At 39.1% G+C, this 19,611-nt stretch overlaps 1 protein-coding gene across 3 annotated transcripts in view; it reads left to right on the top strand.

The window, feature by feature from the left end:
* ptpro (protein tyrosine phosphatase receptor type O) overlaps positions 1-19,611 on the top strand; it is an 80,466-nt gene that overhangs the window by 18,521 nt on the left and 42,334 nt on the right. For all 3 annotated transcript variants that reach the window (XM_049567220.1, XM_049567219.1, XM_049567218.1), the window contains exons 2-4: positions 14,932-15,193; positions 17,730-17,885; positions 18,675-18,827. In XM_049567220.1, the coding sequence (XP_049423177.1) occupies positions 14,932-15,193; positions 17,730-17,885; positions 18,675-18,827 (571 nt within the window). The remainder of the gene's footprint in view (positions 1-14,931; positions 15,194-17,729; positions 17,886-18,674; positions 18,828-19,611) is intronic.

The raw sequence follows: 19,611 nt of genomic DNA, 5'->3' as shown, positions 1-19,611 counted from the left end.
ATATTCACACCATCACTTTTATGTCATTGACATAAAAGTGTTTGTTTTTGTCACTGACAGGCTCAGATTGTTATTATAAGTGTCCGACAACATTAAAGAAAGGATCCCTACAGAGATAGATGTTGTTTTGCTTTGTTAGTAAGATCGTCGGTCTCTGTTTTATTGATACAGAGTATATATTGAGTAATTCTTAAATCCATAAAAATCCTTTATTTTCTTGTTAAGAACAAAAAAAAGATGTGGTTGAAAGCCTCAAACCATGTCTCTTTTTTGTGAAACACTTTTATCGTCTTTTGATAAATAGAAAAAAGTGCTGTAGTTTCAATATAATTTGTATTTTCCTACACCAAAAGAGACAGGAATTTAAATTTCAGGCCAACTTTAGAAACTAGTTAAGATGGTACATTTTAAAAAGATGTTCTCAGTGTAAAGGTCCACAGCACAGTAGGGTTGTCAACGAATATTCTAAATTCAAATTTAAATTCGAATTTGAAAAAAAAATGGACCTTCTAATGTGAAAATTGATATTCGATTGTGGCGAGAAAAAAACACTGCAGCTGTCCTCTTTGCGAGTGGGTGTTGGCCTGGGCCGCTGCACTGAACGCACTGCATAAGGCCACACTGCCCGTGGAAGTGCTGCTAAGCGCAGCGCACCAAAATTCTCGCACGAGCTGGAGCACTTCCGTTCACATCAGACGCGCATTTCTCCACGCTGGTCGACAAGCAGTTCTGCTCCCAGCTGTTGACTCCGTCACCCGGCTTGACACATTCGCTCGTGGCTCGCACAGAAAATAGACCAGACGCCGAAACGATCACTGCAGGGCGCGAGCCGGTCACAGTCCGGCGCTTTGAGGCTATTCACAGCGCTTCTGTGGGCGGTGTGGCCACGGGTCAGAGACGGGGGGGCGAGCGAGAGGTCCGCGGTCGTTTATAACGTAATGCTATAGCTAATTGTTGTATGTGTTTTAATGTGTAGGTATGTAAATGTTTTCAAAGATGTTTATGTTGAAATAAAAATACCTACAAGTAGTTATGTTTCCTTGTATTAATACATATACAAGTATGTTTCCTTGTATTAGTTTGCACTCTTGTGGACATAATGCAAAAAAAAAAATATTTGAATGGTTCAAACCTATGAGTTATTTTTAGAAGGAATATTCGAACGTCATTTTTGAGCAATTTTGACAGCCCTGCAGCACAGATAGGCAGTCCAAAAATGCATCTGAGGCACCCTGACTGTAGTTAAAAATCCTTTATTAATACGTGGATAAACCAACAGGTTTCATCAGGGTGGATAATGCATTGGAAACAAGTGTGCAGTTTAAGAGCTAATATAAGGGTCATGTGACACAGGTCACATGATATATTGGTGTAGCCCCACTAGACAAAATAACACATTGACAGAAATTGCAAATGACGTAAATGTATTCTATAAATAATTAACATGTTTAGTAACAAGAAAAAAGGTTCAGTGCCAAATAAACAGAATGGAAACAACAGGGAAATAAAATCAGAATTGTTTTATTGTGACAAACCTGCACACAAAGTGGCAGAAACTGAAAAATATAAGATATATACAAGGACGAAAAACAATATGTGTTTTTAAGTGACTCTTTCCCCCATCCTTGAAGAGTACTTGATTTTGTTTTTAGTACTAACTACAACATAGCCTTAACCTGGTGCAGCACTCCTTATTTTTTTCTAGATTTCAAGTTATGTTTTGTTTTATTTCAGCAGATACCTGTTTTTTCTGACATTATCGCTGTCGTGACAAGGGTTGCAGCGGTATACTGATTTCAAGGTATATCCAAACATGAAAACTGACGGTCATCATACCGACTTTTTACACATACTTCCTTTAAAAAATGGTTTCAAGTTTCAGTTATAGAAATAAAACATCTATTCAACCACAATAACCCTTCTGTTTTCATTCTTTAAGGGTCATCCTTACTGATAGTACCAATAAGTATTTTGTAATACCAGGATACCATAAAGCTGCCTTTTGTCTGCTCTGAAGTAAACGTAGGATTTTTTGTCTTAGATTGTATTTTATTGTCTGTATAAATTCTCTCGGATCATGCGAATATAGTCTGGTTTCCTTGCGTATCACTCGCAGCTCTAATGAACCTGTTTACGGGTGGAGGATAACATTAGCATACAGTCCCCGCTGCCCCGGAGGCTCCCTGCTCTCCACTGTGTCCATGGTAATCCTGGAATCAGACAGACATAATAAGCATCTCCTCCTACCCCAAATGTGTTTCTCCTTTCATCTCTGTTGCCATGGCGACAACGGAGCAGCCATGAATTGAATGAATCGGTATGGATTTTTTTTTTTTTTTTTGTCCTCTGTGTGAGCCGAGCCCCTCAGGACGACGTCTGAAAGAGTCTGTTTATATTTCTACAAGATATCCGTCCTTCACCTCTGACCCACCGCTCACTGAGCAGTAGGTGTCTTTTATTACAGTGTTTACTACAATGGAGCCGTGAATACTCACCAGAGCACCCAGTGTGGATTAATCCGCTGCTGAAAATAGTCCCCAATACATGCAGTGTTTCCTCCTGTTTAATAAACAGTAGAGGAGCAGCTCAGACTGGCCTGATGTGCTCTCTCCTCTCGGTTCTGGTTAACAGCTGCAGAGTTTTGAGTAGCTCAAGTCTGTCAGTGTTGTTTTTTGGGAGGCCAGTAAAAGTGCATTATAGTAGTCAAGTCGCCATGATCAGTTTCTCTTTATCTTTTTTATTTAGAAATGGTTGTACCTTAGCGATGTTTCTGTTTCTGAGGTGGAAAAATTCTGTTCGTCACCTTGTTAATGTGGGACTTGATGCTTAGATCTGAATCAAGGATCACTCCAAGACTTGTCACCTCAGATTTAATTCAGGGAGTTAAATTCCCCAGATAATTTAGCAGCATTTCTCTTTTTGTTATTGCAGGATTTCAGTTTTGTCTTCATGTAACTTCAAGAAATTATTGCTCATCCATTGTTTATTGCCAAAAGACATTTAGTAATGGAGTTTAGGGCTGCAGCATTGTTTGGTTCCGCTGAGATGTGCAGCTGTTCTCATTGAGCCAGACAAAAATTGCAAAACAATTTATACTTAATCTCCTTAAAGCAATATTTGAGAGCAACCAGACTAGCATCACTCGGGTTGGCAGGAAGATATAATTGCGTATCACCTGGATAATAAAAAAAAATCCATCATATCTGCTTATTTTGTGACCAAAGTAACTATAGAAAAGAACAGGACCCAGAATCGAGCCTTGGGGTACACCAAATCTGTCAGTGCATTGTTGACTTTGGTGTTTTCATGGCTTTTGTTGACAACAACCTAATGATTAAATAATGCCACACTTGCTTTAAATTAAAGGGAAGTGAAACAATGAAGAGAAAAACCTCAGCAGAAAGCAGCGTTCTCTCCACAAATAAAGCCAACTAACCACTTGATTTTATCAGTTAACTCTCCTACTGCCATCTGTTTCTTTAGAGCTAGTAAATATGTCAGTAACACACCTCACCTCCTCCTTCTGTCTCACTTCACATCTCTTTCCAAATACCACCGCACGGTAATTAAAGCAGAGTGGCGGCTCGGCATTTTTAAAGGCCAGCAGAGGAGAGTACGGGACTTTATGAGGGTGAGCAAGAATCAGCAACCTTTACAGAGACAGAGAGACTGAAGAGGTACTGAGATGTTTGTCATCAGCGCACCTGAAAGAAAAAGGCAACTGAAACCATAAAAAATAAAATATGGAGAGGTGTTGTTGAAAGAGGCAAAGCTTTATGGGCTGAGATCATTGTCAGAGGGTTTTACAGTGATGGAGGCGTCACTGTGAGGAAAAGAAAGAATACCAGGAGTTTTATCAGCCATTGTGAAGACAATTTATGTGTCTGTTGGCAGTTTAGTGAAGCTGTAAGAATAATTTTATTCAGATGATGGCTTTTATTTTTATTTAATTCTGTATACTACAAATTGTACATACTTTTGATGACATGACAAATTAACAATTAATTGTATTAGTTGATGGAAACAGTTGCCACAGAGTCAAATTTCAGTTTAACATTCAACTCATGCAGTTGACGCTTCACTAAGCCCCTTAGTTACTGTTGCTACGGCACAGTGAGCTTCACACTCTAGACCAGAATCTACAAAGGTCACAGTCTTACGGTAATATCCTTGTTACCATGATAACAAATTGGTAACGAAATTAAATCCAGCCTGGGGGTGGTGGACTACAGCACTAATAATAAAAGCCACTTTATAATGGGGCTGCGCAATATATTGAAAATTTAACTTCATTAACATCGACTAAGAATTTTCCTAGTCGACCAATAGTCATCATTTAGGGCCATTAGTTGACTAGTCTCCCGCATGTTTATGATTTTAATTTTATTATTAAATGATATATTAAGGTGGTTTGAGTTGAAGGTGTGAGAAAGAATAGTATCAGTAACATTGTTAACACTGTGCTACATTACAGAGAAATACAAACCGTACTAATGAACCTTCATTAATATAGGCCTATATTTTATCTCCAAGTGCACGTCACACACTGAGCGAGCCGCCTGTTAATGACGCTGTGGGCTAATGGGCATGTAGCTACTTCCATGTTTCAGATGATACGTCATGTTTGTAGTCGACCAATGAAGATGAGTTTACATATCACCTTGGGTTCGTCCTTCACCTTCTCAAAATGATCCCACACTTTGGATTTCCTGCCCGACATGTTATTAACTAGCCTGTGGAATAACCGCAGGCACCAGCCCTGGAGATTAGGGGCCGTACACATGCTGCGTCTTAAAACGCCTGGAATACACAAGGTCAGGCGCTGGGCGCTACTCTTGTGCCCTTTTGAGCCAGCTTTCAAGAGCTCGGCTGCAGGATGTGTCGGAGGTTGCTAAGCAACCTTAACAAGCATCGTATAGCCTGTCCATGCCTCTAGCTTTTTGAAGGATGAACCTCTTGAATATTTTAACAATAACTAATAGAACAAAGAAAACTGACCTCTACCAAGGTTCACATCTTCATAGATCCTAGAGAGCCTAGCCTTCGTGAAATGGGTGTGGTGTACTATAGATGCACAGATAAATGATGTGTGTACTTTATCAAGGACACCCTCCCAACGTTCCTCAGGAATCTCCTCTCCCAGATCCCCATTCACTTCAGTTTAGAGAGTCTGGCCGCAGGGAATGAATTCGAGCACATATAGATGACATCATTCCTTTCAGGGTGGATACTGGCTCAAGGAATGTGTCCAAAGGTGAATCAAGTGACAATTTAGGAAACTAAGGAAATCTGCTGCTGACAAAACTATGAGTCTGGAGATCTCTAAAGAGGTGTTGTTGAGGTAGGGCAGACTTTCCAGATAATTGTTGAAAAGAAGCAAAAGTGTTATAAGTAGGTCTTTGATTGATGTGATGCCCAGGGTAGTCCAAATTGTAAATGCACAATCTATAAAAGATGGAGGAAAGGCATGATTTGAGGTTATTGGGGCCGATTGTGAAGACAGAGAATCCTAACCACATGAATTCAGATTTAATCTTACAGTTAGAATTCAAACTTTAACAGCCTTTTTTGCTGTCATAGCATCTGTTTCTGTTGTCGTGTCCACACTGTGTCCTGACACGGAGCTCACAAACAGATAAATCACCAAGTTTATCTGTTGACAGAAATATATTTTCAGGATTTAGGTCAGCTCGTGTAACAGTGTGTTTTCTGTGTGATGAGAACGAACAAAAGAGAAATTCAGAGTGTGTATCATGTCTTCGCCCTCGGCTGTCTTCACCCTCACACATGTAGTATAGAGACCAAACCCTGAGTCCATATGATGTGCTCTGAGAGAGAATATTTCACATTCCTAAACGTCCTCGTGGTGATGTTTTTGTGATCACTCCCAGCATGCCTCTCTGCAGCACGTTTGCTGGGTTTCACTATGTGACAGCCAGATTAGAAAAGTGGGTCAGAATCTCTGCAGATGGATTATCTCTTGATCTACAGAGGAAGAGTTGATAAAAAAAACTCTTTTGTTTGGTTTCATAATGTGTTCATGGGTTTCATGTGTTTGTTACTGATATGACAAATACTTTAATCCACTAACAACACTCCCTTTAATCTCCCTGGAAATGACTGTACAATACACAAAACTCCTGCTTCCAAATATTCCGACTGTAACATCAAAACGTTGTTAGCCTAGCTTAGCACAAAGACTGGAAGTAGAGGTAAATTGGCAGCCGAGCTCGATCAGAGGAGAAGAAATAAAACTTAGAACACCTCCAGGTCTGTGGCCTAATGTCAGTGTCCACACTCACAGGGTTTAAGATAAGTCCACATTGGCTTCGGGCTGTCACACAGTCAAGTCAACTGCATGAGAGCTCTCTCGCAGACATTTTGAGTAGGGACGCACGATAATATCGGCACCTCATCGATATCGGCTGATATTGGTTTCAAAATGAAAACTGGAATCAGCACATCATTGGTTTCCAGTATCAATGTCCCAGTGAACTCAAAGGAGTACTTCCTAATTAACAGCGTCTTATCTTGTTAGTGTTGCTAAAGTTGGTCAAATTTGTTGCCATATCAAACTACAACCATTATTAATCACAAATAAACAAGTTTCAACCATAACGTGATCAAGTTTTGGACCTTGTCCACTTTCGTGTCAGGATCAGCTGCAGACTGACTTAGCAGAGATGGCTGCCATCTTGTTTTTACATGGATTAGTGTACTGTGCTCTGACTACCACTAGATGGCACAAAAAAAAGTGTCCACGATCGAGGACAACAGATCTACGTTAAGTAGAATGAAGTATAAGGTCAAGTAGACCCAAAATGTGATGTCCTCATGTGAGGACACAGGGTCTCAGGAGGATATATCGGCATATCGGATATCGACAGAAAATCCAATATCATGCATCCCTAATTTTAAGTCCTTCGTGCGCACTTTCCGTAAGTCTGTATTTTTGCGGACCGTGCCCTGGGAAATTACCCACAATGCATTGCGTTCTGACAATAAAGCACAGGGTTACCAGGGGAAGGCCAGAAAGGTAAAATAACAACCCCAGCACTGTAATGATGCTGTTTTGACAACAGCAAGTAAATGTTCAGATCGCACAGTCAGTCGCTTAAAGGATAACTTTGGTATTTTTCAACCTGGGCTCTATTTCCCCATGTGTATGTGTGCGTATGATTCATAGGTACAACTCGTTCTAAAATTGGTTCAGTATTGAGGGAGGCAGATGCAGCCGGCAGCCGCGAAACGAGCTAAAACGGTAACGGGGGCAAATGCGTCCCGTATAAGTTTGCGCATTAAAAGTGCTTTTTCTCGCCACTGACCGGTTCAGATCGCCAGTGCTATCTCTGTAGATGGCATTTCTCTTACCTCTGGGCTGTGTGTGATGTCATCGCAACACCCCATACAGCTTTCATAGGCTGCCTTTGTCGGACGGCGAGATGCTGAAGTTGTGGCTAGTTGTGCTACAAATGGATGCTAACACTCCTGTCCAGACACTGCGCCTTGCAGACCATCGGGTCTGCAGTGCTCACTTCTCCCAAGATGACTACTGCCAGCCGAAGAAGAGAAGACATCCAATCCCGAAACACCTCTTCCTCAAGAAAACGGCTGTCCCACGAGTAGAGAGAGCTACAGACACAGTGGAGGTAATGTTATATAAACAATGTTTGAAATGCTTAGTATGCTATTTACAGAGATAGCACTGGCGATCTGAACGGTCAGTGGTGAAAAAAAGCACTTTTAATGCGCAAACTTATACAGGACGCATTTGCCCCTGTTACCGGTGGTCTGCAAGGCGCAGTGTCTGGACAGGAGTGTTAGCATCCATTTGTAGCACAACTAGCCACAACGTCAGCATCTCGCCGTCCGACAAAGGCAGCCTATGAAAGCTGTACGGGGTGTTGCGATGACATCACACACAGCCCAGAGGTAAGGGAAATGCTATTTACAGAGATAGCACTGGTGATCTGAACTAGTCAGTGGCGAGAAAAAAAAGCACTTTTAATGCGCAAACTTATACGGGACGCATTTGCCCCCGTTACCGTTTTAGCTCATTTTGCGGCTGCCGGCTGCATCCGCCTCCCTCAATACTGAACCAATTTTAAAACGAGTTGTACCTATGAATCATACGCACACATACACATGGGGAAATAGGGCCCAGGTTGAAAAATACAGAAGTTATCCTTTAATAGTCTTTTCTTTTAAAGAAGTTAAAAAAAAAGGAAATAAGAACTCCCCAAACCCTTTGCTAAGTCCAGGTTATGCAATTTACGACTAGCATTGCAATGGTACGAGATTTTCACAGTATGATTGATCACCCATCTATTACAGAATTTATATTATTACCAGTCAGAATGACCCTTAAGGAATAATTGTTGGTTAAACAAAAGTTTTATTACTCAAACTGAAACCATTTTTAATGAAAGTACGTGTAAAAAATCTCCCCTTTGAAAATAACTAAAGTAAAGGGGAGATTCTTAATCCAGGTGATCTTTGTTGTTAATATCATAGATAAGCAAATATACACAATATTATAACTTTTATATCATCGTATACCTTGAAACAGTTATAATGCCGTAACACATGATACAACTAATAGCAAATTTCTGGAATAATAAAGTAGTTCTGAAATAGAGAACAGGTTGATATGGAAGTTAGCATCACCCTGGTTCCCTCGTCAAAAATCCAGTGGGATTTTTCAATTGGATTTTGGATTATTGACGCAAGTAAGCTCTGTGGCAAACAAATGTTTATGATACAATATAATCTTCACAAATTAACATCACGCTATGATTTGATGATGAAGCCTACATGCAGTCGCCAGGAGTAAAAAGCTAACGTTAGGCTGTAAAGGAACTACACCGCGGTTGCATGTCTTAACGTTGCCTCCATAGTACGACTGTAAAGCAGTGGTCGTCGTGGCGACCTACTGTAGTCTTGTGTAGCCACTTGCTAGCAACTAGACACATAAAAGCTTCAAAACTCACTAGATGGTTATTTACTGACATGTTCTAAGTCATAAAACAAATCATTAAAGTCTCTTAAGTTTGTTAACCACAGATCTTTTCTCAGGCATCTAACCAAAAATCCATTGACATCAAGATGAGGGAACCTGAGAGGTAAAATGTGAACTCATGTCTGGATTTTGGGACTCATTCCTGTGGCACTCTTTTAAGTCCCTGAGAGTTCATGGTTTTGGCTGGAGATCAGGATTGGACCAGTCATATTTACGTGTTGTTTGTTGTTAGCTGGAAAATCAGAGTTCAAACCTGGTGACCCTTAAAGGGAAATTTCGGTTTATTTCAACCTGTCTCCTATCGTCCTAAATTTGTTTCAAGTGACTAGTGACATAAAAATAATAGTTAGCATGTTAGCCGTTAGCCTAGATACAGCCGGGGCGCATAGTATCGTCAGACCTGTTAAAACGTAAGTGAACGGGCAACCTTCAAGTGCAAAGTTAGTCCACTAAACAAGCTTTTTCTCCACAAAGACCGCCTCATATCGTTAGGATAAATGTCAGAGAACATATAGAAAATGACATGTAAACGTGTTGTCTTACCTTACCGGTGTGCTGCCATGTTTGTTGTTTACCATTTAGCTCTGCTTTCCAAAGCGCGGCCTTGAAGGTTGCCCGTTCACTTGCGTTTTAACAGGTCTGACGCTACTATGCGTCCCGGCTGTATCTAGGCTAACGGCTAACATGCTAACTATTATTTTTATGTCGCTAGTCACTTGAAACAAATTTAGGACGATAGGAGACAGGTTGAAATACACCGAAATTTCCCTTAAAGTGATGGGTTTAAGCATGTATTAAGGTGTTTTATTTTCTCATTATTGTGATTGTTGTCTATTGATTCATAGTGGACTGAGTTTTACGTGATTATGAGAACGCTTTCTTGTAATTGTGAATTGATTGCATTTTCAAAATCTTTTTTTCTTGTGAATATTTTGTTATCATCAAACAGTTTTCTTGTGATGTGTTTGTTTAAAGACAAATTTGTTTCTCTCTGCGACATTCAGTTGTTATGTTGAGCACTGAGACAATGAGCAGATTAACTGATTGGTTGATTGACAGGAAATTAATGAACTGGTGTCACTGAAGCATCTAATGACGGAGAATTTATTGCAGTTAACGTTGATAATTTGCTCAAAGGGCAGAGAGCTAATTGATCGGTATGCAATCATTGGATTTTAATTGTTATTTTTGTGAGTTTCCACCGTCATGTCCAGTACGTCCTCTGACGTCCTGTGATATCATTTCTCTTCACTGGATTGAGGCTGCGATCAGCCGCTCAGAGAACACATTATTATTATTATAGTTATTATTAGAGTTCCTATCAGGAGTTCATGTTGTCACCTTCATCCTGTCAGACAGACGAAGCTCAGCGAGGAGTCGACTCTCCTGCTGTCAGATTTAATGAAACACCAGCTGATATCATCAGACTGAAAAACACCTGAACAGGAAATCAGCTCTCTGCGGCTCAGATCAGCTGATATTAGATAAAGAACTATAATTCATCTCCAGTTATTAAAATCAATACTTTCCCAGAGACGTCATGTTTTATTGATCGTGGCCTGCAGTGAATATAAAATCAATCAAACTGCAGGACGTCGTTTGACACAGACGAGTCTCAGAGGGTTATATTTGATTTATTTTAAGATTTTTAACATTAAATAGGGGATATGAGTAACCCAGTAAATACACAGGGCCGGTGGGTGGATCAGGCTGCGTTCATAGTGTGGTGTCCTGTTTTTAAGGCAGATCAGGGACGATGACAGATGTGATGTTGGGAACAGTGACACCACACATGATGGATATTCATCACACAGCAGCTAAAACACATCTGTAAGGCCAGAGGCGGGTGTCTTTCACTCTGTAGACTAATTTTAGATCATTAGTTCGTCAGCATTTCTTCGAGCTCTTTTTTCTATTGACGGTCACTATCTCTGACTGCTAGAGCTGGAAATGATTAGGTTAATATTACATATTTAGGATTATAATGTAACTTCTACATATAAGTAATAGGGCTTGGGCGGTATCTATTGTTTCATACCTTCAGACTTTCCGAAATTTCACCGAGGTATATGACGGTATATGACCGTATTAGAGGGTTGTGCAAACCCACCTCTAGGAGTCGAGTTGACTGGTGACTTGAAAACCGCTGCCGTATAGTATGTACATAATGTAAATGTTGACTCATTTTTAACATGATGTTAGCAATATTTAAAAGACACTGTTACAATTTAAAGAATGGAAATGAACAAATCCTGTGGCAACGTTGTGTCCTTAGGTTCTCACTTTAAGGATAACTGATTGGTGTGGTTTCCAAAGTAGAGTACCCAGCATGTCCGACAGAATTCGAATCTCTGTGTCCTCTTGTACCATTTTGTGTCAGCTCTCTTAATTCAGAGGTTTCACGGGTCCATGAACGCAGCACGGGCGGAGCACTACGTGAGTTCTTTTTTTTTTTTTTTTTTCTTCAGCAGCAGTTTGTGTTTGAGAGTTTTGAGTTGCGGGTCGGATAAATTATCAGTCGATCCGATCAGATCGATGGATTAGAGGAGCAGCTGCTGCAGAGGCGTTTGAAATTTCACTGTACCTGACGTTCTGCTGCTCCGTCTGTGCCCAGAGAATGCTCTGCGCTCCCAGAGTGTGGTGCAATGAATAACCAGCAACAGTATGAATGAACGGCCCAGTTACAATACAGTAAATTTCCAATCAATCAATCAATTTTGCCTCACAGGGCTTTACAGCATACGACATCCCTCTGTCCTTAGGACCCTCACAGCGGATAAGGAAAAACTCCCCCAAAAAAACCCTTTAACGGGGGAAATTTTAAGTTACATTTTCAGTAAATACACAGAGCCAGTGGGTTGTTTTAGGACAGTAGTGTTGACAACCTCCAGCAAATACATATAGTAGATGGATAGTATAGGAAGGTATGGAAGTGATGACTGTTTACAGCAATTACACAGACCTCATGGGTTGTGAAGTGCGTATAGCAGTGATGACTCACGCAGGAAATACACAGAAACAGTGGGTGGTACTGGAGAACAGGGACATGTTCTCAGTAATGGCACAAAGCCAATGAGTGGTTCAGGGAATATAGTAGTGTAGTAGTAATTTCCAACAAATACACAGATTCGGTGAAACCTTGGAGAAGTAATCTGACAAAGGGGTATTTCTGGAAGCCTGAAGTGAGTTAAGTGGTCCCAAGAAATACACAGATCCAGCTAACAGAGAGGTGACATTAGTCAGCGATGACTGTGAACGACTGCTGATCTGTTGTGGTTACTGAAAATCCATCAGGCTCCTCGGTGCTGAGGGTAAACAGTGATTTGGTTGCAGAGGTCAGTGAGATGACCTTCGTGGTCAGACTGTGGTGAGGGGGGTTTGAAGGGTGTTGGCTCTCAACAGACGACATCCTGCAGAGATCCAGTAATTAGACGGGACCATGAGGAGCCTCAAATCTGTCCTCATTAAAGACAAGATTCAAGAACGATGCTGAAGAATCCAGGATAGCTGGGGTGTGTTTAATTCCTGGAAGCCGTCATGTTCTTCCTGTTAACTCACACTGAGATCAGATAAATAAACTTGATTGTTTCAGCAGTTTCAGAAGTCACCGTGTGACTCTTTAACGAGAACAGACATTTTTTGTGTTTGATGTGACGAATCAAAAGACGTGTTTACATATGTGTCATGTTCAGTGACTGTTGTAAAACATGCTCGTATGTGTTCACTGTCAGCTGGGAAAAAACCGTGTTCAAAGGAGCTGTAGGAAGCATCAGCTACCTTAATATCTAAAATTCAAACAACAAATACATAAATAACACCAGCTCTTAATCACTTACATTAATAATAAACTCCAGGCTCTTATACTAATTAGACTTCCTGTAGATGTTTCAAATTAAAAGCCTTCCAGGAACTTATTGAATCCTTTGTGCAATGTTTTGAATGTTTCTTTTTTACCTGCTGTGTGCAGTGTGCTAAATAAGCTTTTATTACCGTCATTATTATTGATCAAAATGTGTACAGGGTGAGAAGGTGATTACTTTAGAGGGGGAACATTTTCTGCCCTTTATGAAAATCCTTTTTTTCTAAAAATATATTGAAACAGAACCTCAAACAGTGTAAAACATGAACTCACAACTCGTCCATTGTGAACCAGGTGGTTTCTTGTGTTCAGACTGTAAGCAGGAGAGATGGAGGTGACCTTTTTGGCGGTGCGGTCTATTTAATGGATCTGAATGATTCATGAGTCTGACTGTAGGAGATTATTTCACTGCTCATCTGGAAATGTATTAAATATTACAAGATTTTTTTTAAGTATATTATGAAGTTGGTGCATCAAGAGCTTTATTTCAAGAGTATGGATTTTTTTTTTAATGCTTTTCGCTGTTTGTTTTTTATTTTGTTTTCAGGAACAGAAATGAAACAAATATGTTCTCAAATATAAAGAGTTTCTTGTAGAGCTGAAATGATAAATAAATAAAAAATGAAATGATTAATAATAGATTAGCATTTTGATATTTGATGAATTGTCAGTTGAAGTGAAATGCAAAGATTTATTGGGTTCCTTCCTTCGATATTTATAAAGTAAATAAAAGTGGGGTTTGTCACTTTGGACTCTGGGAAAATTAGATGGAGTTTTTTTTTTTTTTTTTTTTTTACCTTTTTTGGCATTTTATGGACAAAAAATACATTTAAATGTGAAAGAGAAAAATTCATCTGCATATTAATTGAGTAACTTACCTCACCTTACCTTACCTCACCTCACCTCACCTTACCTTACCTTATTATTTGACTTACTGTGAGGAAGTTTGGGGCAACACTTAGAAAAGCAACTTATAACCATTGTACATCTTTCAAAGGACAGTACACAGTGTGGGGTCCAGGGAACACACCAACACACTATTTTTAAAGTCTTGTGCGTTGAAATTTCTCGATCTGGTCAAATTTAAAACAGCAATTATTTAAAACGAGAAATAAACTTAATTTATAAATAAATTATAAATAAATTCTTTATAAAAATAAATTTTTATAATTAATTTTAAAAAATGTGTTCGCGCAGCTAAGGAGAGTCTTTTTGTGTTATGGAAGTGCATATTTATTCTGTAACCCTGTGGTGGCACTTGGACTGTAAATAAACTGGGTTTATTACGTATTTATTTAACTGGGTGGTAAATAGACTGGGGATAGTTTTGTATTAGTTGTAAATAAATTTGGGAATCTGTTGAAATATTATGTGAGTTAACAGAAGAAAGGGGTAGGAACACTTAAGTTTTACTTCTACCTACTCCTTTTCGGACACTATTGTCTTTGTCTTGTTTGTTTTTTATTATGTTTTATCTATTTTTGGTTCGAAATAAAGTAATTCGTTCATTAATCAAGCCAGTCGCATGTAAGGTCTTCTCCTTAAGTATGGAACGTCTCTCCATCTTTTAGAGGTGTTGGTGGAGGTTTGCTGCGTGCTACAGATGGAATGCCACTCATCTCCCGACAGATTAATATTTAGTTCTGCTTCCCATTGTGATAAATACTTTTTACATTTTCAGTGAAACTTTAAGGAAAAGACATAAGGGTGTTTAGCACAACCAGTTTTATTTTAAGGAAACTTAAAGTTGGACTTAAGTGAAAATTTTAATTTAAGGGTTTTTGTGCAGCTGTCGCCAAATTTTGTCTCTCCTGGTCGGGATGTTTGTACTTTTCCTGACGTGTCTTTACCGTCAACTATCAGATCAATATTGAATATCTAAACCTTAGCTTCTTTTTGTTACATCAGGCTGAAACTTGAGATTTGTCTTGAACTCCCCACCACACACTGAAACTCCAGCAGATGTTTTTGACTTCTTGAATTAATGGTACAGGTTTATTTTGTTGTTGTCTTCATGTCCCAGTTCATGACGGACACTTTCTTTGTGTTTCAGAGCGTGTCGGCGTTCCAGTTGTCGGTAAACGATGACGGACTGATTGTGGTGGCGCTCGAGAGTTCGGACCTGCAGGAGAACGCCACAGCGTACGCCGCTCAGATCTCCGGAGAGCCTCGACCGATCCTGGTTCAGTTTGTGAACACCAGTGAGCCTCTGCTGTTCAACACGTCATATCATGGTCTCTGCTACACTGTGGGGCTACTGGTTAAACTGGGACAGAGCTGGTCCAGACCTGTCAAGACTGTGTCTGTGCTCACACGTAAGAAACTGGAAATCTCTTAAATATGATATAAGTTTTATTGTAGAAGAGACAAAAGGAACATACTAAATAATCCATGATTATTCTTTTATAAACAGTTATTTATTTCATAACCAAACTACAATTTATTATATAACCACAATGTTCAAAATGGATTTTTCTAATTATTCAGTGTTCATGATCAACATAAGATAATTCCTTTTGTCTTCATATAATTGTGCAGTATACTATTTTAATGTGAAACCTTGTGTTGGTACATACATAGAAAATAAATCTCAAAATATTTTACCATAAAATTCCATTAATTTACCTATTCATTTTTTAGTAATTAAAAATGTAAATTCAATTTTAAGGGTAAAATTTGAATACTCTTAAAAATGGCTAGACTAAAGCATCCCTAAAGTCATACCTCGAGAATTGACCTTAATTTTTCACTATTTTGAAGTGTTTCAACCTCTTTAAAAAATACCTTAAACTGGTTAGATAATACATTAAAATCTTAATATAATATATGATTAAGCCTTAAATTTACAATTTGAAAAAAGGATTTGATTTCTTCTCTTTAAAGTAGTGGACAAGTTAAGGACTTCGGCTACCGATAAGTTTCAGGGGTTTCGGGGTTATGTTCAGTTATTATGGGTAAATTAAGATTAATCTAATTTTTTACACTTTAAAACTAAATTTCTTAAATGTATTAACCCTAAAATTGCATTGATTTATCTATTAATTGCTCTGTGGTAAGTGTTTTATTTTATTATTTTTGGCTTAAGGTGTAAAAATCCCTTAAAAATTGTGTATGTATACATTTCAAAGATTAATTTTTTTTTTCAGTTAACTCTTTGGTACATTTTTCAACCTCTTAAAGGGATAGTGCACCCAAAAATGAAAATTCAGCTATTATCTACTCACCCATATGCCAACGGAGGCTTTGGTGAAGTTTTAGAGTCCTCACATCCCTTGCGGAGATCGGCGGGGGGAGCAGCTAGCACACCTAATGGCAGACGGCGCCCCAGACTAACGTCCAAGATCACAAAATTGAATCCACAAAGTATCTCCATACTGCTCGTCCATAGTGATCCAAGTGTCCTGCAGCCGCGGCATAAAAAGTTCTTTAGATAAACGTCATATGAACTCTGTTTTTAGCCTCACTGTAGCCTGTAGCTCTGACTGCTTCTCTGTGCTCCGCGCTCACGTGTGCGCGCCTGCGCGAGACCAGCGAAAGCATGAGCTTTGCTCACCCTTGTTTACATCACGTGACACGTGCACCGCAAGGAGCGACAACGGTAACCACAGTTGCTAAAAGATAATTTGCACTACGGTCTTTTAGCAAAGGACAGCCCAACATGTCTGAAGACTTTGAAATTGAGGAGAAACAGCATTTCTTTGTTGAGCCGTATTTGTTTGAGCCCGAGTATACGGACGGAACTCAGGCTACTGGACGAAGCAGCCGCCGCAGCTCATGAGCCTAACCCTCAGCCAGCCGTAGAATACCGGAGTCGAGCACTGGAAACCTGGTGGTGTAGTTGTTTCAAATGCAAAGCAGTGCCAACGGATGAGGAAAGTCTTTGCTGCTCAGACTGGGAATTGGCGATGCCTGCACTTGAGAATCTGGACATCAGTACTGACGAGACTGCTGCTCTTCAGAGACCGTGCATCACAGATCACCCTGAGTGCGCACACGTGAGCGCGGAGCACAGAGAAGCAGTCAGAGCTACAGGCTACAGTGAGGCTAAAAACAGAGTTCAGATGATGTTTTTCCAAACAACTTTTTATGTCGGGGCTGCAGCACACTTGGATCACTATGGACGAGCAGTATGGAGATACTTTGTGGATTCAATTTTGTGTTCTTGGACGTTAGTCTGGGGCACCATCAGCCATTAGGTGTGCTAGCTGCTCCCCCCGCTGATCTCCACAAGTGATGTGAGGACTCTAAAACTTCACCAGGGCCTCCATCGGCATATGGGTGAGTAGATAATGGCTGAATTTTCATTTTTGGGTGCACTATCCCTTTAAAAACGCCTTAATCTGTGCAGACAATGCATTTCAAACTCCTTAATATATCATGGTCGTTGGTTTATTCATTCAATTTTTGTGGTTTTTGCTATTCATTCATTTTTTGGATGAACTGTACAGCACTTTGGTCAACCAAGGTTGTTTTTAAATGTGCTATATAAATAAATTTTGACTTGACTTGATTAATTGGAATCCTAAATTGTGATTAGGCCTTTAATTTACAATTTGATTACAAAGTTTTGGGTTAATGTATACATTTTTTGCCTTAAAATCCATTAATTTAACAATTAGTTGTTCTGTATTTGAGTATTTGAATATTTTTTTATTAAAGTGGTAAAAAGTATTGTCGTTTCATTCACTATAAAACTTAATCCCTTATATTTCATCGCTTTACTTTTTTAATAAAGATGTAATAAGATTTTAAGAGAATTTAATGTTTGTGCAAAAAATTTCATGTAAATTTTTATAATTTTAATGTAATATAATCCAGACGTCTGAAGTGTGATCTCTTCTGTCTCCTCAGAGCCACTTCCTGTCCGCAGTGTCCACATATCGGACTATAAGGAGTCTCCAGAGACAGGCGTGGTGTTTGAAATCGAGCCTCCGGCCGGAAACATCTTCAGCAGAGTCAACATCAGCTACACAGAGGGACAGGAGCGACGGTCGATGCTCTATAAAGGTACAAGAAACCGTCAGTAAACAGGAAATACTTTAACTTTAATAAATGTAATAAATGGTTAATAACACACTGTGAGGTTATGTTTTCGCCGGCGTTGGTCTGTTTGTCTGTTTGTTTGTCTGCAAAATAACTCAAAAAGTTATGAACAGATTTTGATGAAATTTTCAGGAAAGGTGGATAATGGGACAAGGAACAGATGATACAATTTTGGTGGTGATCGGTTGAAGCAAAGTGGATAAAATAATAAATAAAGTCTATCATCTGACAGCCTCAGCAGCAATTCCAATTTCTAAAGACGGTGAAAATAGCGCCATCTGGTGGCCGGACAGCACGTCTTGTTCTACTCGCTAAATGTTGTTGTAATTCTAAAGTTGAAATTAATGTTCTGTGATGGGAAAAAAGAAAGTGAAAAATACAGAAAAACATATTGTATTCAAAATAAATACACCACAGTGTCTCCATGGTGACGGCATATATAACCTCATAATGATAGTGATGCAGATAACCTAATTGTGATGCAGGCTGCAAAATCTGATGCAGAGGGGGAGGGAATATCACCTACTTGGCAGAGGTCTGCACTCTCTGAGTGCTTTTCTAGTTTGTACATGCTTTTACTTAAGTAATATTTTGAACGTTGTATTTTCACTTCTTCTGGATTGTTTTACTGTGTTTGTGCTTTTCTTAGTCTTTAAAGTTTTCAGCTAAATGCCCTCATCATCCAGAATTTAAATTGATATATATTTGTGTTTGTGTGTGTGTGTGTGTGTGTGTGTGTGTGTGTGTTTGTAGATTTCTACAAAGGGAAGACGGTGTTCAAACACTGGTTACCAGGCATGTGTTACCGTAACATCACCTTCCAGCTGATCTCCGAGGCCACAGTGTACCAGACTGCTCTGGTGACACAGAGTGACATCACACACACACCTGTGCACCACAGGACAGGTGAGATGCAACACAGTGATGTTGCACACACTCCTGTGAGTTATTCAGTCTGATGTTGAGTCGGTGTAACATCCAAGTTAAGGTGCACAAAAGGGTTTGATTTACTCATAAAATTACTTTTACTTAGTTTTCTGGTGTTATTCTTTAATATTTGTGACATCATGTGGTCATTTCGTCGTATCGTAGCACAAAGAGCAAAAATTCCTTCTAAGAGTCAACTGTTTTTGCAGTGGAAGGAAAAAATACTTTGAATTAGTCTTGCTTTTCTGTAGATCTCACCTGAGGTTATTAATATTACAGTGACAGGAAGTCACTCATATCACTGTAACAGCAACATTTTAAGGGTTTATTATGTAGTTATGAAGGGGTCTGCTAATCTTCAGAAAAGTTCTTCATATAATTGTGCAATATACTATTGTAACGTGAAACTTCGTGTCGGTACATAAACATAAATCTCAAAATATTTACCTTTAATAGTCCATTGAATTTCCCATTAATTGTTTTATAATTAAATATTTTTTATTAAATTTTTAAGGGTACAAATTTAAAAACTCTTAAAATTGGCTAAATCACATGAAAGGCATCCCTGAAGTCATACCTTGAAATTATCTTAATTTTTCACTTACCTATTTTGAAGTGTTATAACCTCTTAAAAAACACCTTAAACTGGTTAGACAGTACATTAAAAACTTAATAAATCATAATCCATTGATTTGTTCAGTTATTACAACCCAAATCTGTGGGGAAGCCATTAAGTTTTTTAAAGGGATTTGTTGTCTTCGTT

Source organism: Epinephelus fuscoguttatus, linkage group LG22 (genome assembly GCF_011397635.1).
Source record: "Epinephelus fuscoguttatus linkage group LG22, E.fuscoguttatus.final_Chr_v1".
Classification (NCBI taxonomy): Eukaryota; Metazoa; Chordata; class Actinopteri; order Perciformes; family Serranidae; genus Epinephelus; species Epinephelus fuscoguttatus.
Note: the sequence above shows the minus strand (reverse complement) of the source record. Positions and strands in the feature narration are given on the sequence as shown.